This window comes from Piliocolobus tephrosceles, chromosome 6, assembly GCF_002776525.5.
Source record: "Piliocolobus tephrosceles isolate RC106 chromosome 6, ASM277652v3, whole genome shotgun sequence".
Lineage (NCBI taxonomy): Eukaryota > Metazoa > Chordata > Mammalia > Primates > Cercopithecidae > Piliocolobus > Piliocolobus tephrosceles.
Genome location: NC_045439.1, coordinates 60,213,577 through 60,239,780, shown reverse-complemented (window position 1 = coordinate 60,239,780; position 26,204 = coordinate 60,213,577). Strand labels below are relative to the sequence as shown.

At 34.2% G+C, this 26,204-nt stretch overlaps 1 protein-coding gene across 2 annotated transcripts in view; it reads right to left on the bottom strand.

Annotated features, from left to right (window-relative positions):
* Positions 1-26,204, bottom strand: part of MDGA2 (MAM domain containing glycosylphosphatidylinositol anchor 2) — an 837,636-nt gene that overhangs the window by 263,454 nt on the left and 547,978 nt on the right. For both annotated transcript variants that reach the window (XM_023222649.1, XM_023222650.1), the window contains exon 5: positions 25,189-25,321. In XM_023222649.1, coding sequence (XP_023078417.1) covers positions 25,189-25,321 — 133 coding nt within the window. The remainder of the gene's footprint in view (positions 1-25,188; positions 25,322-26,204) is intronic.

The following is a 26,204-nucleotide window of genomic DNA, read 5'->3' as shown; positions in this document are numbered from 1 at the left end:
GATAGATAGATAGATAGATAGATAGATAGATAGATAGATAGATAGATAGATAGAAAGAAAGAATTGGTCCTGGAGAGGCATGGCAAAGTTGAATGACAAGAAAAATAAGAGAAGAGAGAAAGAAAGTGAAAGAAAGGAAGGGAAAGGGGAGCAAAAAGTCTGTGGTTTCTATTTTCCAAAATCATAACATCTTAATAGAATTTCAATAACTGCAACATAGAAAGTCTATTTTAGAAAATACCTTTGAGAAAAAGGAATTCTTCCTATGTCCCCATAAGCACCTCTTCTCCTGGCAAACAAAGTTTTCTTGGACTGAACAACAGACATTTCAGTGGGTCCAAGAGAGGAATAACTGGCCTCTTGACCCCCACACCAAATCCCAAACATTTGGATATTCAAGATCATTGTAGATCAGTTTGTCCCTTCCTATTTGAGCTGAGTGTGGCTGTCTATGTAGACAAGGACATAGTCATCTCATGGAAAAGACTCCCATGTTCCAGGGAAACAGCTCCCAGTCCACAGTGGTGGAATGGAGGGAGCAGAGAGACCAGCTAGCACTAAAAAGTGCCAAAACAATAGGAATAAGAGAAGTCTCAGGAAATATATGCCTGTCAAAGGATTCAGATCTCATGCTCCAGGCCTTGGTACAAAAGCATCTCCTAGAATTTAAATTAAGTGGGAATTCCAAATTGATAAAGTTTTCTGAGGTTATGGCAGAATAGGGAGTTGAAAGAAAAAATAATATTGAATTATGAAATAGTAGAGACAGATACATGTTTTTCAAACCCAAGTTTGTATACTGGGGTTCATGCCCACTAAAAATTGTAGTGATTCAGTTTCTCATGACGTATTCTGGGTGTGTGATGCAAATATTTAATTTGGGAGTTAACTAAGAATACATTGTGTAGAAAGAAAATACTATTTTAGCAGAAGTCATTGACTTCTTAGGTGCTTTGTTTTTGTCGCTACCTAACATAATAGGTAAATATGAAGATAAGCATCTTTTTTGAAATCTGAAAGCAGGATACAGTGTTAATCATCTTTACATTCTTACAGACTTTGACTCTCTGTAGAGCTGGAGCATTTACTTATGAAAAAGGAACCCAGCTTTCCATCCAGACTCTGAGCAAATTATAAAGCAGTTAACAACTGTTTAAACCTGCCAGTTGCCTTGAATTAGAGATATTCTAACTTAAGCTCAAGATTTTTTTTTTTTTTTAACGGAAATAATCTAAGTATTATAGAGTAACCTAATTCACAGAGAACATTGTGAGGAAGGAGAAACACGCACGCGCACACACACACACAAATAAATAAATAATAATTTTAAAAAAACAGAAAAAACTCCAATTTTAAAATGCTCAGGTAGGAAATATCTGCTTAGTTTGTATCCCCTTAAAAGCAGGTCCTGGCACAGCAGTTCATTTGGGCTGGGATCACAGGAAACATTGAAGGAGCAGAAAAGGGCAAACCAAAGAAGGAAGAAAAGCCAGTAAAGGGGCACTAATGAGCAGGTTATCACTGTGGGAAACTTGGCTCCCTGCTGCTAGGAACCCTCTGAGAGACCAAGTTGAGGGCACCTCAAAGCTCTCTATCTAAAGAACAAGGAGCCTGACTCAGGTGTTTATCCGTCAACTCTTGCTCCTCATTAATTGGGCCTTAACTTTCCCATCTCATGCTCTGGCTGAACACATTCCTGCATTCAATGAAAGTTGCTGGATAGAATAATAAATACGCAATCTGTCCAAAGAAACTGCAGTAACCTCCAGGTCAGGACAGGAGGAAAGGCAAGACACCCACAGTGTCTGCTATGACTTTGTTTCCATGTAAATCCAGTGATCAACTAGTGGCTACATGGAGACAATGTGTAAAGGGTAAAGAAAGAACAAGGAAGGGGTAGGTGGTAAGTGAAAGCACCCTTATCAATCAAGATATAGGTGAAAAATGAAATAATGAGAGCACAGTATGAATTTAAGAGAGATGAGGTAAAAATACACAATTAACTTTTTGCTTCTGTTCCGTGACTCTACATTATTTAAATCATAGAACATATACAGATGCTAAACAAATTAAATCCAGCTTGTATGTAGAGAAACATGCTTAAACTGTGCTTACAGATTCAAGGAAAAGAAAAATATTTCTCTTGGAAGAACTAGTCCTTTCACTGCAATGAAGATATCACTGTATTTTCATATATTTCATTGAAATTCATTTTCAACATGTATTTCATTGAATAGAAGTAGCAGTGAATATTTCACAAAATAAAGATGAGATAATATATTAGAAGTTGATATGAAAACTCAAAATAATCTACCCATTTATGTGGAGTTATTATTCAAATACTATCATTCACATATTGATTGATTCTCATTAAGCCCAAGATTGATATCATGCTGGGAAATTCTATTTAAAATGATGCTCTAGGAAATAACAATATTTGAAATTGTATTCATAGACAGTTTTTAATGTAGGAGTAAACTTTTGCTACAAATATTGAAGCCAACATGCATTTCTCATTACTTTAATATTCACAGGACAGACATTTATGGAAATGATTGCGAAGGCAGAGTAACTGTTTCTTTTTTGAAAATTGTATAACTTTTAGGAAGAGATGTGATTCATATGACCTTGGGTCCTAAATGAGAGATCCCCTAGATGGGTTTTGTTTGCCTGGCACAGTATCTATGGTTGTTGTTATCATGAGTGAATGAATGCCTTTAGGTATTGCTTGTTCTCCCTAGTACAATACGTTCCCTATCCATTCATTCAGAAGTATTTCTACAGCATCTACTATGTGTCCGGCCCTGTGATAGTAAGCTGTGAGGTATCAGCGAACAAAAGAGTCAAAGAATCCCTGCAGTCAGAAGCTTACAACTTAACAAGAAGAGAAACAGCACACTCCGCATGACTCTCCTTGTCTTAACTGACTTTGTATGTTTACTTCACCTGCCTGTTCTCTAAAGTCATATGCATTTATCATGCTTGACTGGGACGTTTATGTCATCAGAGCACAGTGAGCAAAGAAAACTGCCAAAAGGTACATTCTTCAGTAAACTAAGACTTTAGGAAGTACAGTAAGTGACACTTACGCTGGAATCTAATCACTGAACAATACAAGTAGAAAAGCTAGAGAAATAGAACTTGTGTTCTAAGGTGAGCAAAAGTCAATGAAGCAAAAAAGAGGATCCCCATGTATAAGCTATACCAATAGTTGGGGTACTAATACCTAGCAGCTTGAAAGGTCTTTATAAACATTGACAAGGTATGGTGAAGAAAAAAGTTAGCACTGCACATATCTCCTTCCCTTGATCAACAGTCCTTTACTGTTCTTTCCAACAGATGAGGCCCTGGCAAACTTGGTCTCATTCAAGTTGACAGGAAGCTGAGTATTCATTTGCTGCAGAATCCCAGAGGGTCATCTCTCATAGAGAGAAAAATCCAAGCTAAGCATTTCCAACTGAAGTATTTGTTGTCCATAAAATTTTCTTATTATTAATGGAAAACACCAGAATTTTAAGCACAGTACTAGATTGTAAAGACACTTTCATCACAAGATCAGCAAAGAATGAATTTTCTATTTCTTCTGCCTGGAATTTTCTTCCAGTGCTTGTCCACTCATTAAACCAGTCATCAGGAAATTTATCATGCTCAAATAACAATAACAATTCTTCCCTAAAATTTCCAGCTTTTGTCCAGACCAACTGAGTTGCTTCTTTCTTTGTGTGAGAATAGTTGTTTATGATATCCCCTCATTAGAACATTTGCCCCTATGCTTTCACTGTGAGATATTTAGGAATAGGACATCAGAGTAAAAAGGGTAGTGTTTTTCATCTTTGTACCACCAGCACCCAGAAGAATATCTGACAAAGAATAGGTGCTCAATAAAGTTTTACTGAATAAAAGAAAGTTGAATTTAAAAATTAGTAAACCGAAACTCCACCTAAGCTCTGAATATTCATCAAACTTAATTTAAAATGATCAAAAGTCCAGGCATGATGACTCACACTTGTAATCCCATACTTTGGGAGGCTGAGGCGGGAGTAACGCTTGAGGTCAGGAGTTCAAGACCATCCTGGCCAACATGGCAAAAATATGCCTCTACTAAAAATACAAAGATTAGCCAGGTGTGGTGGCACAGACCTGTAGTCCCAGCTACTTGGGAAGCTGAGGCACAAGAATTGTTAGGACCTGGGAGATGGAGGCTGCAATGAACTGAGATTGGGCCACTGCACTCGAGCCTAAGGAGACAGAAAGACTTTGTTTCAAAAACTAAATAAAATAAAATAATCAAAAAACCTACTAACTGTGAAATAATGTGACAGATGATAAGAATTTCATGAGCCATTTATTGACAAATTCTAGTTATGACAACTTGCAAATTCTTTCACTGTTCTAACCCATTTAAACTTACCTACGTTTTAATTACTAACAAGGAGATGACAAAGCATTTATCTATCAAAATGTAATGCACCACTCACAAAAAAAATAAATACAGCATATTGTTTGCACTCCTTTGTACTTATTTGTTCAGTTATACCATCGAACATTATTTTTAATAAACCATGTAACTCAGCCAAATGCCGACTCTGAAACCAAAATATAGGCTACATGGCCTTTTTCACAAGAGGGCTAGTATGTACATACTTTAATAGGGATTTAGCAAATTAGTCAAGATTTAAAGCTCTTTTCTGAGTGTGAAATAGCAACAGCAGAAGAGATAAAGACATCACCTCTAAGACCATCTGGTGTTGATCTCATAGCTATAGTTTTTACTTTTTCATTTTGTACCATATGGAAAGGTACTCTCCTATTGGGAAAAAGACTTTGTCTGAAAAAGATTAGTTTTATTTCTCATAATCCATTCTGGGGACACTTTATCACAGTGTAATATTTTGAGCACCTTTATGACTCTGTAAATTTTATTTTATAGAAATTTTGACTAACATTTATTTATAGCCAATCTTAAAGAATAATGTTGAATAAATTTAACTCTGCTGGGCCTCTGTTTGCTCTTCTAAAAAATAAGAAAATTCTGTTAAATAATTTCTAAAGGATTGCTTAGAGCAAGTTTTTATCATGATTAGGAAAACACCTGGGCATATAGCCTCTGTATCTATGATATATATATATTTGGCTACTCAAATGTCTACGTTGGTTCCATGATATGGCAAAGATTAAAAATCACATCAGGAGCTTAATTAGATAGGCCAACGATTACTACCAAATAAACTCATCGTCAATTTAGAGATGTACATATGTTCTATTTTAAGAAAAAATGTTAATTCAACATGTATTTATTAAGTACCAATTGCATACCAGGCATTGAGGATGTTAGAGAAAAAAAAAAACAGGCCAAAATCCTGCCCTTGTGGAGTCCGTAATTAGATGGAGACAATTACAGCCCTTAAAATATCCTAGACATTCTCCAAAAGCTTTGCATATATTAACTCACTTAATTATAGGAGGTAGGTACTATTGTTACTTTATTTTACTTTTTACCAAACTTGAGAAACCATTTAGAAACACTTTTGATAACCCCTAAGTCACACAGCTAGTGAAAGGTGAAGCCAGGATTCTATTCTAGGGAGCCTGGCTTAAGATGAATGTAAAGGACTGTAAACTCTAATGCAAAATAAACAGAGTTCATAATTTCCAAGTTTGATTGAATATTTGATGATATTTTGGCCAGGAGGAGAATTAGTGCTGCCTCTCTAACAGAAAGAAGGGATAACATTGATGTCCTCTAGTATATTATGAAAAAATTGGATAGAGTAAAAACAAACTTGATTTGCTAGTCAGAATTCCAGAAATATTCACCCTCCAAAATAGAAGTTGAAAAGGATTTGTGAACTACATAAGTCATAATTACAAAGCCTAAGTTCTGAAATGTCTGTGGAAGAGGTTCTTAAGCCATTGCTCTGGATGTGTTCACGTCTCACACATAAAAAAATTTTTAATTGGCTCAGTGATTTAAATTCTCAGAATCTAAGAGGTAATGAGGAGAAATTTAAAATGGAAAGACTTCTTGAGGCAGGAAAATGGAGAGCAACAGTTGCAGTTGATAATCCACCAGCAAGAAAAGGGTAAAAGAAACAACTATCTAATATAGAATAGTAAATGGGGTCACAAAGAACAATATTAACCTAGCTTCCATATGTTTCAACTATCATCCCACAATGCCAGATTAAAAAAGATAAGAGGCAATACACTTGAGCAGCTAGATGTTGGTAATAATATGAAGATTTTGAGATACAAAAATTTCATAGTTTTCCATAGAAGAGCTTGACAAGGATATAGATTGTCTGACTGCAGAGCTTATGCTCTTACTCTCTGCTCAGGCTAACTCTGTATCATGGATGTATAATATGAACAATGAATGGGCTAAGTTGAAAGGACAGAGATGAGGAACCTGGAATGCAGAACAATGGCAAAGTTTATTCAACACTAAAAAAAGTGGGGGAAGGAAAGAAAAAGACTGAAGTGGGGAAAGAAGAGAAAGAGTGAGGAGAAAAAGAGAGACAGAATGAGAAAATTTTTTGCTTATGCTTTTTAAAAAATATTTTATTTTATTTTAAGTTCTGGGATACATGTGCAGGACATGCAGTTTTGTTACATAGGTAAACGTGTGCCATGGTGGTTTTCTGCACCTATAAACCCATCACCCAGGTATTAAGCCTGGCATTCATTAGCTATTTATCATGATGCTCTCCCTCCCCATGCCTCAGGACAGGCTGTAGTGTGTGTTTTTCTCCTCCCTGTGTCCATGGGTCCTTATTGTTCAGCTCTCACTTATAAGCAAGAGCATGCAGTGTTTGATTTTCTGTTCCTCATTAGTTTGCTGAAGATAGTGGCTTTAAACTCCATCCATGTCCCAGCAAAGAACATCTTGTTCCTTTTTATGGCTGCATAGTATTCCGTGGTATATATGTACCACATTTGCTTTATCCTGCCTATCACTGATGGGCATTTGGGTTGATTCCATGTCTTTGCTATTGTAAACAGTGCTGCGATGAACATATGCATGCATATATCTTTATAATAGAATGATTTATATTCCTTTGGGTATATACCCAGTAATGGGATTATTGGGTCAAGTGATATTTCTGTTTCTACGTCTTTGAGGAATGCCAACACTGTCTTGCCACAATGGTTGAACTAATTTACATTCCCACCAACAGTGTAAAAACGTTCCTAATTCTCCACAGCCTCACCAACATCAGTTGTTTCTTGACTTTTTAATAATCATCATTCTGACTGCCATGAGGTGGTATCTCATTGTGGTTTTGATTTGCATTTCTCTAGTATCAGTGATGTTGAGCTTTTTTTTCATATGTTTGTTGGCTGCATAAATATCTTTTGAGAAGTGTCTGTTCATGTCCTTTGCTAACTTTTTAATGGGGATATTTTTCTCTTGTAAATTTGCTTAAATTCCTTGTAGATTCTGTATATCCACTGACCCCACAGAAATATAAACAACCATCAGAGAATACTATAAACACCTCCATTAAAATAAACTAGAAAATCTAGAAGAAATTAATAAATTCCTAAACACATACACCCTTCCAAGTTGAATCCCTGAATAGACCAATAACAAGTTCTGAAATTGAGGCAGTAATAAATAGCCTACCAACAACAACAATAAAAAAAAGCCAACGACCAGACGGATTTACTGAAACTATTCCAAACAATTGAAAAGGAGGGACTCCTCCCTAACTCACTTTATGAGGCCAGCATGATCCTAGTACCAAAACCTGGCAGAGATAAAACAAAAAAACGAAACTGCAGGCCAATATCTCTGATGAACATCCATGCGAATATCCTCAATAAAATACTGGCAAACTGAATTCAGCAGTACATCAAAAAACTTATCCACCATGATCAAGTTAGCTTCAACTTGCAAGGTTGGTTCAACATACATAAATCAATAAATGGAATTCATCACATAAACAGAACTAAAGACAAAAACCACTTGATTATCTCAATAGACACCGAAAAGGCCTTTGATAAAATTCAACATACCTTCATGTTAAAAACTCTCAATAAACTACATATTGATGCAACATATCTCAAAATAATAAGAGCCATATATGAAAAACTCACAGCCAATATCATACCGAATGGGCAAAAGCTGGAAGCATTCCTCTTGAAAATCAGCACAAGACAAGAATGCCATCTCTCACCAATCCTAATCAAAATAGTACTGGAACTTCTGGCCAGGGCAGTCAGGCAAGATAAAGAAATAAAGGGTATTCAAATAGAAAGAGAGGAAGTCAAATTGTATCTCTTTGGAGATGACATGATCCTATATCTAGAAAACCCCATCGTCTCACCCCTAAAGCTTATTCTTCTTCTTTTTTTTTTTTTTTGAGACAGAGTCTCGCTCTGTCGCCCAGGCTGGAGTGCGGTGGCCGGATCTAGCTCACTGCAAGCTCCGCCTCTCGGGTTTATGCCATTCTCCTGCCTCAGCCTCCTGAGTAGCTGGGACTACAGGCGCCTGCCAACTCACCCGGCTAGTGTTTTGTATTTTTTAGTAGAGACGGGGTTTCACCATGTTAGCCAGGATGGTCTCGATCTCCTGACCTCGTGATCCACCCGTCTCGGCCTCCCAAAGTGCTGGGATTACAGGCTTGAGCCACAACACCCAGCCACCCCTAAAGCTTCTTAAGCTGATAAGCAGCTTCAACAAAGTCTCAGGATACAAAATCTATGTGCAAAAATCACAAGCATTCCTATACAGACACAGTAGATAAGCGGAGAGCCAAATCATGACTCAACTCCCATTCACAATTGCTACAAAGAGAATAAAATACCAAAGAATAAAATACCAAAGGAATACAGCTAACAAGAGAAGTTAACAATCTCTTTGAGGAGAACTACAAACCACTGTTCAAGGAAATCAGAGAGGACACTAACAAATGGAAGAACATTCCATGTTCATGGATATGAAGAATCAGTATTGTGAAAATGGTCATCCTGCCCAATATAATTTATATACTCAATGCTATTCTCATTAAATTACCATTGGCATTCTTCACAGAATTAGTTTAAAAACTACTAAATTCATATGGAACCCAAAAAGAGCCCATATAGCCAAGACAATCCTAAGGAAAAAAGAACAAAGCTGGAGGCATCACACGACCAACTTCAAACTATACTACAAGGTTACAGTAATCAAAACAGCAGGGTACTGGTACAAAACAGACACACAGACCAATGGAACAGAATAGAGTTCTCAGAAATAAAACTGCACATCTACAACCATCTGATCTTCGACAAACCTGACAAAAACAAGCAATGGGGAAAGGATTCCCTATTTAATATATAGGGCTAGGAGAATGGGCTAGCCATATGCAGAAAATTGAAACTAGACCCCTTCCTTATACCTTATACAAAAATTAACTCAAGATGGACTAAAGACTTATATGTAAAACCCCAAACTATAAAAACCCTAGAAGAAAATCTAGGCAATACCATTCAGAACATAGGCATGGGCAAAGATTTCATGACAAAAACATCAAAAGTAATTGCAACAAAAGTGAAAATTGACAAATGGGACCTAATTAATCTAAACAGCTTCTGCACAGCAAAAAAAAAAAAAAAAGAAAGAAAGAAAGAAAAGAAATACCTATCATCTGAGACAGCCTACAAAATGGAAGATGATTTTTGCTTATGCTTTTAGGGTGTGCTATAAAATATAAGTAGTGGACAAAAGGACAAAAGTGATCAACATTTTGCTGAATACACTCTAGACTAAAGGGCAGATAAAATAAATAAAAAGCATTCCAATTACATATAAATTCATACTTAACACATTCAAGCATTACAATTGTCCATTACTTTTAATTTCAGAAGTAATTTTATAAAATATAATAAGAATATCATATCTTGATTGCTTGAATTGGGTCACAACTCAGACAAGTACAGTGTCACTTATCCCTTAAATCTCACCAAATACTCATTACTAGTTCATGTCTGGGATTGCTGCTCTACCTTCTAATGGACATGTGTGCACTGAAGATGTCCAGATGAGGAGTCTAATTCTAGAAGGCAGAGATGCCTCAATAAATTGAAGCCTTCCCTAAGAAACCCAAGAAATACATAGATTTTGTCTTATATGTTTGTGTGAGATATTTGCTTTTCAGGCACAGATACATCAAGTTTTTTTTTTTTATTTTTATGTTTATATTGATATGCCTTCCACATGACTAATTACATTAAAAAAGGGGAAAAAGAGAAAGAAAAAGATTCAGAGCGTCATTTGTTAAATGTATCATTCAACATAAGAAAATCAATTAATGTGATACACTACATTAATAGAATAAAGGATAAAAACTGCATGATTATCTTAAGAGATGTAGAAAAAGCATTTGTAACAGTTCAGCACCCTTTCATTATAACATTCTCAACAAACTAGGAATGGTAAGAAATTACCTCAAATTAATAAAATCCTATATGTAATTCCCACAGATAATATCATATTCAGTGTGAAAATCAAAAAGGTTTTCCTATAAGGTCTTAGGATGCCTGCTTTCACCACTTCTTTTCAACACAGTACTGTTTGTACCAATCAGAGTAATTCAGCAAGAAAAAAGAATAGGAGGCATTAAAACTGGAAAGGAAGGAGCGAAACTGTCCCGGTTGGCAGAACATACTATCTTATTTATAGCAAACCCTAAAAACTCTATGAAAAAATACGTCAGGAAAATTGTAGGAAACAAAACAAATGTACAAAAACCAGTGCTGTTTGTACTATTAGCAACAAACTGTCTAAAAAGAAAATTTGAAGAATAATCACATTTACAATAACACCAAAAAAAAAAATAAAATACCTGGGAATAAGCTTAACTATGGAAGCAAAAGGTTTGTATACTAAAAACTACAAAACATTGGTGAAGGAGGTGAAACAAGACACAAACATATGAAAAGACATACCATTTTATGGATTGGAAGACTTAATATTGTTAAAGTGTCCATACTGCCCAAAGTGATCTACAGATTCAATGCAATTTCATTTATTATTCCAATGGTATTTTTTACAGAAATAGAAAAAAAGTTCTAAAATTCATATGGAACCACAGAAACCACAAATAGCCAAATCAATCTTGAGAAAGGAGAGCAAAGCAGGAGGTAGTACACTAGTTGCTTTCAAGTTGTATTACAAAGCTATAGTAATCAAAACAGTAGAGCACTGGCATAAAGACAGACAAACAGACAAATGGAGCAGAATAGGGAGCCCAGAAACCAATCCACAAATATACGTTTGACAAGTGGGTCAAGAAAACACAACAAGGAAAAGACAGTCTCCTAGACAAAGTGAAGAGGTATTGGAAATACTGGATTTTCATATGCCAAAAAAATAAATAAATAAATAAATCAGATCCCTAACTTACACCATACACCAAAAGCAACTCAAAATGGACTAAAGATTTAAATATAAAACCTGAAATTATAAAACTATTATAAGAAAACACAGGGGAAAACATTCATTCCATTAATCTTGGGAATTGTTTCATAGATATGACACAATAAGTATAGACAATAACAACAAAAATAAACAAGTGGGACCACATCAAAAAATAAAAATAAAAAAAATAAAAAAAATAAAAAACTTCTGCACAGAAAAAAAAAAAAGAGAGAGAGAGAGAGAGTGAAAAGACAGCCTATTAAGTGGGAGAAAAAAAATTGCAAACCTATATCCAATTGAGATTAATCTAAAAATATTTAAAGAAATCCCAAAACTCAATAGCAAAAAACAAACAAACAAAAAACAAATAACCTGATTCAAAAATGGGATAAAGATTTGAACAGACATCCTCCAAAGAAGACACACAAATGGATAAATATATGAACAAATGCTCAGTGTTACAAATTATTAAGGAAATGCAAATCAAAATCATAATAAGATACCAACCCACACCTGTCAGGATAACTACTACTTTTAAAGAAAGACAATAAGTGTCAGTAAGAATGTGAAGAAATTGGAAGCTTTGTGCAATGCAAAATGGTGCAGCTGCAATGGAAAACAATATAGAGGTTCCTCAAAATATTAAAACTGTGTCTACCATATGAACCAGTAATCCTACTTCCAGGACTGCTTGTTTTTCCAAATGAAATCAGTATCTCAAAGATATATTAGGATTCCTATATTCACTGCAGCTCTCTTCACTATAGTCATGAGGTGCACACAACCTAAATGTGCATCAACTGATGAATGAATATAGAAAATGTGGTATGTACATATAATGGAATATTATTCAGCCTTAAAAAATAATCAAAGTCTGCAGCATATGACAAAATAGATGAGCCTTCAGAACATTATTCTAAGTGAAATGAGCCAGAAAGACAAATACTGCATGATTGCATTTATATAAGGTACCTAAAGTAGTCAAATTCATAGAATCATAGAATCAAAGGATGGAAATGCGGCTATCAGGGGTTGGGTGAGGAGGGAAATGCGGAGTTACTAATCAACAGGTATAAAGTTTAAGTCAAGCAGGGAGCATAAGCTCTAGAGATCTGTGGTACAACATTGTAATTATAGTCAACAATAATGTCCTGTGCACTGAAAACTTCAGAAGCATATATTTCATGTTGAGTTCTTACTGCAATTAATAAAATAAATTTTAAAAACCGTATTTTAAAAAATAAATGTGCTAAGGAGATGGATTTAGTTCCAAGTTTTGCATGAAGTTAGAAGTCAATTTAATGAACTGAATTGCAAAGCCATAAAAAAGTGTTTTACCTGAAAAAAAATGACAATTTTAAACTACAGAACTTGTAGTAGGTGTCACTACTTACTGACTTACCATAAATACTTAATGCTGCTTAGTACTGTTATTACAGATCTAATTTCAACAAGAGCCAATTCAAGCCTAACTATTCAACTAGCTACATTTCTTATCAGGGATTTCAGACACTCAGAGCAGATTATTGCCATGTTCTAGGACAATGCTGCTACGTGATAAAGGAGGTATTTATTTTTTGAATAAGATAATATTGTAATGGAATACATATAGAAGAACTAAATAGGTTACTACACAAAATGGAATATTGTTTAAGGAAATATTAAAAAGCAATAAAACCTTTTAAATACTATTTTTAAATGAAAGATAAAACATTGGCTCACCTCTGAATTCACTTCCTCTCTGTCAATATTTTACTTCTCGAAGCTACTGAAAATACAGCTTTCAAATTCTAGTTCTGGTATTTTCAATATAGATTTTGGCACCATCACATTTCTCTTTTTTATATGATTAATGAGCTACTAAAATATCTTTGTAGAGCAAAAACAAAAATACCAATTGTTTTCAATATAGAATTATTTTAATTTATGTTTTCCAAGTTCTTAATGTCTGTCTGTGTTGATTTGCCTATTTAACTCTCCAATGACTTGAAAGTTAGACCCATATTATATATGCTTTTTTTGAAAACACAAAAAAACAAACAAAACAACAAGGTCTCTCACTCTGTTGTTCAGTCTGGAGTGCAGTGGCGTGATCAGAGCTCACTGCAGCCTCGACCTGGCAGGCTCAAGTGATTCTCTTGCCTCAGCTTCCCAAGTAGCTGGGATAACAGGCATGCACCACCATACCTGGATAATTTTTTAAAATATTTTTCACAGAAATGAGGTCTCACTATATTGCCAGGCTGGTTTCAAACTCCTGGCCTTGAGCAATCCTCCTGCTTCTGCCTCCCAAAGCAGAGATTGGGATTACAGGTGTGAGCCCCCATGTCCAGCCTACATAATATCTTTTGTTTGTTTGTTTGTTTTTTGAAATGGAGTCTTGCTCTGTCGCCCAGGCTGGAGTGCAGTGGTGCAATTTTGGCTCACTGAAAGCTCCGCCTCCCGGGTTCACGCCAGTCTCCTGCCTCAGCCTCCCCAGTAGCTGGGCCTACAGGCACCCACCACCACTCCCGGCTAGTTTTTTGTATTTTTAGTAGAGATGGGGTTTCACCGTGTTAGCCAGGATGGTCTTGATCTCCTGGTCTCATGATCTGCCCACCTGGGCCTCCCAAAGTGCTAGGATTACAGGCGTGAGTCACTGGGTCCAGCCCTATATATTCTTTAACTGTGGATCTGTATGCATACAATAATGCTTTATTAAACGTGTATTCATATCTAACATTTTGCTTAAACACACAATATTTAGTGTGCAGACCATGCATATTCACTGAATATTTGAATTCCTTAAAATGCAGTATCTTTGTACAGTTCACAGTATCATAATTTTATATGGCTATCACATCAGATTGCTTTTTACTGATGATTCCAAAATGAACAAACAAAGCCACAAACATTACAGCTTTCTTCACATTGAACTAATTTAAATTTGAAAGACAATATGCAGTAAGGCAGGACTTTATTAAGTATTCCTGATCAAGGGAATTACAAAGACGTATTAAGAATATAAGGAATTTAGTCTCTGCTCCTCCTTTTTTCTGCTTCAAGACAAGTAGATTGCTACAAGTCTTTGTAGATTAAATCCCAGATAAATAAAGAACCCATATTACCTGCTTGCTTTTCCAATAGTTTTGTTTATGTCTTTTCTGTGGTGCCTAATATTTTCTCTCTTCACTTTGGACATAGGTATTTTAATTTGCACTTAATATGTGACAATCATTTTGAAGGACTCTCACCTACTGTTACCTGTTAAATCAAGCTGTATAAAATTACCTCTATTTGGTCATTTCAGAACTATAAACATTTGCCAGCAAAACAAAGAAAATGGGTTTTGATGCATTTTCTAAAACGATACAACACTACCCAGTGATGCTTCATCGGGAAGACTACAAATCCTACTTTTTCCTTGGTTGAGTACAATGTCATCATGCCAAATCAAAGTAAAAAACTTTAAGAGTAGCTTCTTAAAGTAAAAACGTAAAGAGGATCTTCAATTGTCACACCTATTTGTGCCCCAAGATCTAATACCTTATTTCTTGATAATTTCCATGCTTATGAAACCAAGGCAATAGGTAACCAGAACACGAGGGCAAGGTTCCAATAAAAAAAATTCCTGTGACACAGGGTGCCTATCAAAAATCAATACTGCAAACTGCAGATTTATTGGATAGAATATGATTGAAAATGCAGTCCATAAATGATTAAACAGTAGAATAGAGCAACTTAAGCAGAATGACTAAAAGGAGGTAGAAGAAAGAAATACCTTTGAAAATATGAACGAAAGCATATTACTAAACAACTGGACATACCTATTTTCTTCAGTAACAGAACAGTAGCAAGAAGAGTATGTTGTTATCAAGAAAAAAATAAATATAAAGGTGGCTCCTAGAAGAGACTTTGCAGAAGCTGGAAATTGAGGGAACCCCTGAAACTACTGTGATGCTTTGGAAATAGTTGCCACAACTACAGACCAAAAGTACACGCTGCATCCAGATGTACAGTCAAAGGTTGATGCTAATATATCTCTGATACTCTGCCTGTTCACTATTGCCCAGCGTACCAATCTTCTCTCCTATTAGTCTCTATAACAATGGACTGGATACACTATCCCTGCAATATGGACTACCACAAAGAGTCATTTTTTTCTGATCTAATTAAAAGCTCTATGTAAACCAGCATGGATGTTTTAAATCATGCCTAGTTGTGGTACACATGCTTCTGTAATATTAACAGTGGCCCCAAGGCTATGTTTAGCTATACCTCATTATTAAATCCCATGAGTATAGCTAACATCAGAAAATGTTTTGAAAGCACAAATATTTTAGCATGGAGAGTTAACAAAAACGTGTTTCGTCATATTTGAATATCAGAGTGGGCTCATTTATGACTGAGCCAAAGGAAAGCTGTTTGCATTTTGCCTTGTCTATAACTTGGAAATGTATCCTGTAAGTGTTCTTTGGAGAGATAAAAACCAGTTTCTATTTTCCTACTAAAACATTTTTTAACATTGTATTTACCTAGCACTGATTAGTACACTTGGTCTTCAGACACAACAAGACCATGTTTAGGTTTCTTCATTAAGAAAGTAAACAGAATATTCCAAAAAGGCTTTAGAAAATTCAGCAGAACTAATGTAATAAACATACTGTAACATGCATAATAATAATATAATTTACCTTTAATGGATATACAATTTTTATATTTACTTATTTTGCCAACTATTGACAAAATTTTGGAATTTAGCAATGATTTAATATTAGTTCTGAAACATACATTTTAGTAGATAGATTCTATCATTAATACTTTTCACTAAATAAGAAGGAAAAAGGAAAATTGATGAGCTAGATGATATTTTAGAAAGCCTCTTTGCTTTTTTCACAAAGGATATTTTCAGTACACCCACTACCACCACCATAACTAAGAGCCTGGAGAATAACAGTGGCTAGGTGTGCATCTTCTCTTAAGTTAGGATAAAATCTTCCTGACAGTGACTTTTTCTATCAGAAGTATTGATAGCACAAATATTTGCAAAGATTCACTCAAATATGTGCATTAGGTCAAGAAATAACTTGCCAGTTAATTTTTAAGAAATAATCATGTAAGTCCCATGTATAAAAGGATAACAGCACAATCAGGTAATAATCTTCTCAAATTCCATACAACTGAACTTTGCTTGCATGTACCTTGGGGCTCAAGGGCAGCTGTGTACTTATGGGCTGCATCTACTCCTTTGTAGCAATCTCATTTCCTCTGTGTTTTGTTATTGTTGTTATTGTCATTATTTTGCTAATAAATGTAAAATTTTATTGTGAGCGTTCTCTTCCCAACATTATGTTACCTACCCGAGAATACCTCATAAACATGATTTAGCAGAAAGCAAATTCAAAGAGTTGAAGGAATTGATCATAAGAGAACCAGAATCCACACCCAGCTCTTGTTCAATAATGCTTCTTTAGGTAGAGTTGTTTAAGGCTCCATATCCACCCGCATTAACAATTGACATTAAGACTTGAATCTTATAAAGGAGGTAGGCTGGAGAGTTGATTAGTTCATTGAGTGACCAATTGTTTTGTTTTGGGGGAACTATTGGGTTTCCTAGGATGTGGGACTTCCACTAAGTCCAAGGCAAATTGGGATGGTTGCTCTGCCTAAAGATGACATTTTGACATATCCTAGTATTTGGAGTGAATAAGCAATATCACTGGCTACATGCACTTAAGAAAATAATATTTTGTATTTTATTGGATCTCCTTTGTTAGAGCCAGTAACCTATAAAAGCAAATTGTCAGTAAATGATCATGGAGCTATTCTAAGCCAGAAGTTATATGTGGCTAGTTCCAAAACCATGAAGAAATTGTAAAATTCATTTCTACCAAATGAATTATTGTCTATGATAATGCAATTCTTAGTATTTCACTAGACCAGTAAAACTCTGAAAAGAACCAAGCTGTGGTCTGGAAATCCATAATCTAGGAACAGTTTGAAAATTAAAAATTAATTGTTTTTAGTAGTATAAAAATCCTATTACTTTATTTTAGCATATCCTCAACCCAATCTACTGAAACAAATATAAAATACATGGTCTGAGCTTTTGCAAGATTTTCTCATGAATAACTATTTTAAATTTTGAATTATAATTATAATCTAAGAACATATTAAAAATAACAAATACTTAAAGTTAGAAAAATATAATCAATGAATATCCTAGATGTTTGCTAAAATACAGATTATTGGATATGGTCCAAAGTATTTCTATTGTGAGATGGCTTTTAGTGTTGCCTTTTATTCGACTAAGGTTGTTTATTGTATCTGGATTATGATATCTTCTGGGAGAGTTACTAGTTTATGGGGTATATTTATGTACGAACCCATTGTTTCAAGATACATTTGAATAAAGAAATACAAAAATTTCATTGCTAGGACAACAAAATGCACAGGTGTAGGGAGATCCCAGCAACATGTAACCTTCCTTTTATGACAGTAATAGAATTTTGAAAAATCTGGATCATCTTATTGCTCTATATACTGCCTTAGTAAAACCAAAGTGGAAACCTCACAATGACCATTGCTTCTGTTTAAGATGTGCTGACTTATCATCATCTATATTTTTCATCTCTGAAGGTACATTAGTGAAAATAAGTCATATATATGCTTGATTACCTCAGGAAATAACAGAGCACTGAAATGAAGAATCTGTTGAATATCAACAACCTTGAAGTTTCTTCATTTCCTAACAAACCACTATTAATTTCATAAAGAATATTTTGTATTTATGTTAAACATTTGTTCTCCTAATAGGATAGATATCAATATACTTACAATATGAATCATTTCCATAGATTTTAGTGGGAAATACTAATATCTGACATATGCAGTGACAAAAGTCATGCATAAAATGATTGTGAACTTATTTCAAGATTAATCATCAATGATTGAAGCTATACACTGTAGGCAGAATAATGCTCTACCCAAGAGATGCCCATGTGTTATTATTTTTGAAAACAAAAATGTTTTCTTCATTTTTAAGAAGGTGAAAAATAAGTTTAGATAAGCTAACTATTAGTAACATCCTAAAAGATTTAGGAACCAAAATTTAAACCTTAGACTTTCGAATGCTAAAACTTATGCAAAAGAGCTATAGGGAACATCCTATTCTCTATATCTACAATATTCTAATAACATTTATTATGTTCCATTATTGGTCATATCAGTAAACACTGTTGTTCAGATAACCTGGATTGTTATCTATGATAAATACTATTAAAGCACTCATATTTCCAATATTTTAGAGCATGAAAGGTGAAAAGTCCAATGTTTTTTCTTCCATTTCCCATATTAACTTTGCCCTCACTGAAAAAGAGATTCAGGGAAAAAAAATCCAAGAATAATGCACAAGTTCACTGACTTATCATTTATGTCCCTGCTGTAATCGTTTGACCATGCTTTTAAAAATTCATGATGTATTACAGGAGGGATATCTGTCTCTCCCTGAAATTTCATCTTACCTTCTTCCTTTAGAGTTGCATTCTTCATATTTCCCAAAAGCTAAGAATACAGGGTCATAAATGCTATCAATAGAGTCACTTCTTTAATTTGAGTTCCCAGTGAGGAATAGGCTCTTTAACACATCTGACTCATTTTCTTGCTTTGATTTAGCATATATTACAAACTTATGTCTGAAATTTTAAGGAAAAGCAATCCTAAATGCAAAGTTCACATTCAGTAATTTGGGAGTATTATAGACTGAATTGTGTCCTTCCCTCCAAATTCACATCCCGAATCCTGTCTTCCAGTGTGACTGTATTTGAAGACAGGGCTTTTACAGAGAGGTAACCAAGGGTAAATTAGGTCCTAAGGATGGGACTCTAATCAAATACGGCTAGTGTCTATATTTGGGACACTAAAGGAAGGGACACTAGAGCTTTCTCTCTTTCCCTCCATGAAAGCACAGAGGAAAGGTTATGTGAAGACACAAGAAGAAAGCTGTCATTTTCAAGTCAAGAAGGCAGCCTTCATGAGAAACCAACCCTGATGGCACTTTGATCTTAAACTTGTGGCCTCTAGACCTATGAGAAGTTAAATTTCTACTGTTTCAGTCTCTCAGTCTGTGGTGCTCTGCTATGGAAGCCCAAGCTGACTAACATAGGATATCATCATATGTATACCATCTATTTTCACAAATCTAAATAGTCCTTAAAAACTGTTATTGATGGTTAACTAGCATATCTAGATTCTAAATAAATGATTCTCTTGAATATCTAGATGCTATGAAGATCATCTAAACCCAAGAGGCTAGAAAAATTCATATGACTAAGGAAAATGGCTGATGTTAGTACTAAGGTGCAGGTTACAGCAAAATTTTTACTGCTACTTCCTCTTGTACTTACTTTGGGTGTCTCTGACCATAGGTGTAGCATATCACAAGACAAATTGTTTTTGTATTTCATTTCATGACCACAGTTATCAAAAATTCTATAACTAAAATATTTTCTTTTTCATAAGGCTTAAGTAAGTTAGTTAAATTCCTCTAAACATGAAGAGAACTATCATGAATAGATAACAGTATACAAAATGTTTTATACTGAAATTCACAACAATTGCTGGGCATTTATATTACAACTTCCCTAAGAGCTACATAAAATAATAAAAAAAGATAATAGTTGCCTAACATAGGAAACAAAGACATTTCTTGACGTCTATCTTCTCCCATGATAATTTATTGAGACAAAAAGAAAAACAAAAACAGAGTAGAAGAGAAAGGACAAAAAATTGAAGAATAAATGAGAGAGGGAAGGAGGAGAAAGATATATATTTTCCCCCTATTTCTATAGCCAGTAATACTTTTATGGCTTGGTTCCTTGAATTAAATCCCATTTAAAGATGATATCTTAATTAGATAATGTTTATAAATGCTAAGGTAGAGCAGACTAAATCAAAGGACTTATATAATTAGGCCAAATGAGCCACACCTATCCCTTTTTTATACACTTCATCATAACCTCTCAAGCAGGCAAAAAATATGTTTTTCATCCTAATATAGGTAACGTACTTAATTCTTATTTGACTTTGAAATTGTGAGACATCAAGTCATTAAGTGCTTGAAATTCATTAAAATAAATAAATTTTGTTTTATCATAATTTCTATGTGTCCTAGTGTTGGTAACACACATAATATGAGAAACTTAAAATAATTTATACTCAGTTATCCTAATTATGATAATTTCATAACACACCTACACTACCATCTAAACTTATAAATTTTAACAGGCTTATTTTAATAAACTATGAGAAATATAGCTACATTAAGAATTTACCAATCAAGGATCAAGGGAGTATATATTCATGACAATTTGAATTTATGCTCCCAGGTTAAATATATATATATATATATATATACATGTTTTAAAAATAATTTATCAGTCAAGAGGTGATACCCCTTTTCATCCAAATATGAGTAGAGAAACAACAAAAACATCTTCTAGACCCTCCCAAGCACTGTGTCAATTGATCAGGGTGCATGACAATAAATAAATAAATAAGTCACTTTATCTTTTATAAAATTCTATGAACTGTCTCAATAAATTTTAAGACAGCTAGATTAGGTGTGATACGTAATGACACTACTGTGGCAGGAGACATTTTCATAGCATGCCAAACAAGAAATGGGAGCCAACAAATTAATTAACACTTTCTATGGCTGATATACAATTATGAGTTCCATCACAATGCTATTTCATAGTAGGAAAATTAAGAAACCACGTTATTGGTAATTCTACAGATGACATTGACTTTACCATGACACCTAGATACTGCCTTTCGAAGCAATTCTAGAAAATTAATTTCTATTCACAAAATGGAATGGACTCATGGAAACAGTAGGATAACAAAGACTACATATTACTACCATCCAAAGTAATTATTTAAACTTGTTTAAAGTGTATACATTTCCAGGTAGGTCACCTGCCAGAAAGTCTAATTCAGCAGGTATGGGATGGAGCCAGAAAACTTACTCTATGGTGTAACTGTTCCACTGTAAGAACTTTTTAGAAATTTTTACTTCTATTATACATTATTTCCATCTTTACATCCTATATCATTTGGGCATTGTGCAAATCAGGTCCATAGACTAATTGCAATTAAAAAGTTGATGTGAATGTGGAGATGTTCCAATGGCATTTTGTCTCTACCAAAAGTATATTTATTAGCCAATTCTTTGACATTAATTGCAAGAATAATTTCTAAAGTAAAGTAAGACTTTTATAAACATATTGGCTTACAGAGAAGATTAACCAAACATATTACAATATTTATAATTTTCTCCTGTCATAAGGTACACATTTTCCTTGACATTCTGCAAACCAACAGTTTAAAATACGATAATGTTACATACATCACTTAGAGATTCAAAACAGTAAGAATCACTAGGAGGAACTGACTTTCACATTGATTATAGCAATGGCAACTTATATTCCTCTTTCACTATTAAAAGAGCAATGAAATATCTTGCATGCAATTATTTGTAGTTTACAGACCTATTTGCATGAGGATGCTCTAAGCTTAATTTATACCCTGTGTACTTTGAAAGCTACCTCAATAATTCCACCTATTTGAAATTCACAAACTCTTCCAACTATGAGCACCACCAGATGGAAAAATTTCTGAAATGAACCCAGTTTGAACGTGTAAAGTATGAGGCATATGACATGTCTGATTACAGTTACTGAAGAGTTGAACGGATACTAGCTTATATTTTTAAACTCAGTTACTTACCATAATTCTAATACTTATTTTGTAGTGAACATCAATCAACATTTTTGTGAGATAATTTATAAAGGTGAATAATAGGTTTTTATGTTTGCCCAGTCTAGATACATATTAGCTGAAAAATAAAAAATGCAACATAAAGCTGAAAGGTTACATAAAATATCTCTAGTTATAGCACTACTGTGCCCTCCATAGAACAGGTATTCAAAGACTGTTTTCTGAGCCATTTTTTTTTCTTTAACAATCACAGAAAAAAAGTCATCCAATTACTTTAGAAGATTTCAGAAATTCTACCACTTTTCCCAGTAATCTTCCCCTTTTGGCTTTAAGGTATGAAGTCCTTATTTATTCCTAACAAAATACTCTGGCTGAGATTTAAGTTCATTTTCTCCATCTCTACGAAAACTAAGAAGAGCTGTCAGTCTCCTATTTAGAATAAGTCTTCAAACATTGGAGTTAATCTAGTCCTCATTCCTTATGAGCTGTGGGACCTTGGAAAATGATAAAAATCACATCTACAAGATAAATATATTAAATATAATTTTATTGGTTATCTTTGTCTTTAAAGAATTTTTGAGTATGTCAATTTAGTTCATTCTCAAAACAATCCAATGAGGATGTTCCATTGCTGCAGGACAGTTCATTATGTGTCAGATGACAGAAAAAGACATGCCAAGAAAAATCTGTTTATGTTCCTGTAGTTATAAAAATAAACTGAGATAAAAAACACTAAAGACTTTAAAAATTAATAAGGCACTGCTAAAGTGCAAGGTGGTAACTTAAGTAATAATATATCTCAGTGTTTTTTTCTTCTTCATTCCAGAGTAATGCTTTTATTCATCCCATAGGTCATACTTTCATTTTATTTTTAATTTTCTCTCTGGATCATATATATTTCAAAAAAAATCAAAGAAGCTAAGAAAAACAAAATTAGTTATAAGGCACAATGCATTTCATGCCAAGAAGAATAACATAATTACAACCAGTTCTTATATGTTAACCTGTTTATTCTTATTTCTCAATATCCAATTTCCCCTTTTTTAAGACAGATGATATTAACTTTTATAAGTCCCAAGTCCACTAAGATTTTATATTTCTATTTTTTTCTGCAACATAACTTCCATCAACTTTTTTTTTTTTTTTTTTTGAGACAGAGTCTCGCTCTGTCGCCCAGGCTGGAGTGCAGTGGCACTATCTCGACTCACTGCAACCTCCGCCTCCCAGGTTCATGCCATTCTCCTGCCTCAGCCTCCTGAGTAGCTGGGACTACAGGCACCCGCCACCATGCTCAGCTAATTTTTTTGTATTTTTAGTAGAGACGGAGTTTCACCGTGTTAGCCAGGATGGTCTCGATCTCCTGACCTCGTGATCTGCCCACCTTGGCCTCCCAAAGTGCTGGGATTACAGGCGTGAGCCACCACGCCCTGCCTCCATCAACAATTTCCTATGATTATTGATAAAGTTTAATTTTCTCTCATTGTTCTTTACTTTAATGACTTTTAACTGATATGAAATAGAGTATTCTCTAGTTTAAGACAATTTAAATCTTAGCCAAAATCAGTGTTCCTATCATTACTGAACCATAGGAGGGTCCCAATAAGTTTGATGAATAGAAAAATTAGTGTATAAATGAATGAACATTTCGAAATCTTGGCAACTCGATGGAACATATGTTGATGAACCAATGCCGTAGCTGACTTTTTAAAATATATTTTACAATAAAGTCCTAAGTTTAATCTTTTTACCAACTGAGTTGGTTGGATTTGCTGACCAGCTCTTTGTTGGAAGAGCTAATAAAGTGTGTTCTACCTGCTTTATTTGTATCCACTCTAATTCTTTCTACAACTTCATGAATTTATGAGGAAATCAGACAAAGAAGAGTTAGGTGACTTGCTCGACAAGGTGCAAAAGCTAGTAAGTGGCACAAGCAGAGTCTAGACTCAGACACAAAAAAGCCCACACTTTTAGAGATTTTTGTTAATGGGAAAAGGGTCTTTAAAAATCTTTAATATAGTTACTTAAAAGTAAAAATTTATATTAATTGACACAATTAACACAAAAGTTGGAGTTTCTCAAGACCAGTTCAAATTTTAATTTATTAAGGTGATTGTTTAAGCACAATCATACAAAATATGTTTTATTCACATACTCTCTATTTGCTCTTTCATTTATCAATTTCTTTTTAATATGTTTACCATTATTCTGGGGTCTATATTATTGAACAAAGGCTAACTTAAGTTTCAATCCTATTAACGCTTTAACTTTTTTTGTTTGTTTGTTTGAGACGGAGTTTTGCTCTTGTTGCCCAGGTTGGAGTGCGATGGCGCGATCTTGGTTCACCGCGACTTCCGCCTCCCTGGTTCAAGAGATTCTCCTGACTCAACCTCACGAGTAGCTGGGATTACAGGCACCCACCACCATGCCCAGCTAATTTTTGTATTTTTAGTAGAAACAGGGTCTCGCCATGTTGGCCAGGCTGGTCTTGAACTCCTGACCTCGGGTGATCCACCCGCCTCGGCCTCCCAAAGTGCTGGGGATTACAGGAGTGAGCCACCGTGCCCAGCCATTTTCTACAAAAATACTGCTCTAAAAACATCTATCTGAAATTACCTATTAGTTTTCTTGACTTGACACAAAGTAAAAGAAAGATTATTTTACTTAACTCTGAAAGCACAAAACTCATTTAGCAACTTCAATCATGAATTTTTATATGAAGAATCTAGTATTTCTCAAGAATATTTTTGAACAGGATATATGCTCATTAGTGACATTTTAGAATGCAATACTTTAAAGAGATATAATATTGTATGTTATACATGTAAACATATTACATGGAGTGTATTACAATGACATTTTACTGTGTCCATGTATGAAGTTTTTCAGATATCCCAGGATTTTCTGGGAATAAAGTTGCTTATTCCTACATACACCGTAGAAATAATTTGGTCTTTAAAAAGTTAAAGAGAGTTTTTAAACATTAGTCATAGATCAGATACATGTAACATATGGAGATAATTCCATACCTGTTTTATTGGACAGTCTAAATGACACCATCTTATCAGGAATATTACATACGTTCCTCACTGAAGCAATGCAGCTATAATTAGCATAGTCCTGAGGTCGAAGATTCTTTAGTTTTAAGATCTTTGTTTCACCCTGAAAATGTAAAAAAAAAAAAAAAAACATGTCATTAGAAAAAGCCAACACAACCAGAATGAATGAAACATCACATTACATTGTATTAAATCATATTATTATAAGAATATGACAGGTTGTCTTTTTTTAAGGGAAATGCCCTAACTTTAAAATAAGTTATATGAACTAACTTTAAAATAACACTGCATTTTAAAATAATACTGTAATATTAAGTATGCCTGGAGATAAAAACTAACAGACTACAATGAAAATTCATAACATTTTCTTTGCAAACTAGTTTCCTCAGGGGAAAAGTCTATTTCTGGTGGTAGTTATGCAAATTATTATACAAGGATCAGAACAGTGTACTTAATAATGGAGTGCATTCAACAAACACTGCAATCTATTCAGACATTGATGTGAGAAGACAAAACAAAAGAATCTGACGAAGAGCCAACAAATGAAACACAATTGTCAGAACAAAGTTAATTAAGTAAATCTAATGATAGATAATTAAATTTATAAACATAAATATTTTGTATATGGAGCAATGACAGGTGACAGATCTAAAACTGAAGGAAAGAAGCATTCATGAGTGTTTCTATATTATTATTGTTCTTATTATTTCATGTTCAAGAGTTTAAGGGCTAACCCTCCAGGTAAATCTGCACTACTGTAGATAGATGCAAATCAAGCAAGTGGCCAGAAGTATCTAACAAACTCTTGATGAGCCAAGAAAAACTTTGTAAAAACATTGGATTGAAATTGCTGAAGGGAAAAAAAGAACATACAACAAAATTTAGTCTCCTGCTCAATTCAAATTAGGTCCCCTGGACTTTCTTTGCCTTCTAAAGTCATTAATGCATTATCTCAAAATAGTTCTTCTTGTAAATAACTTACTTAT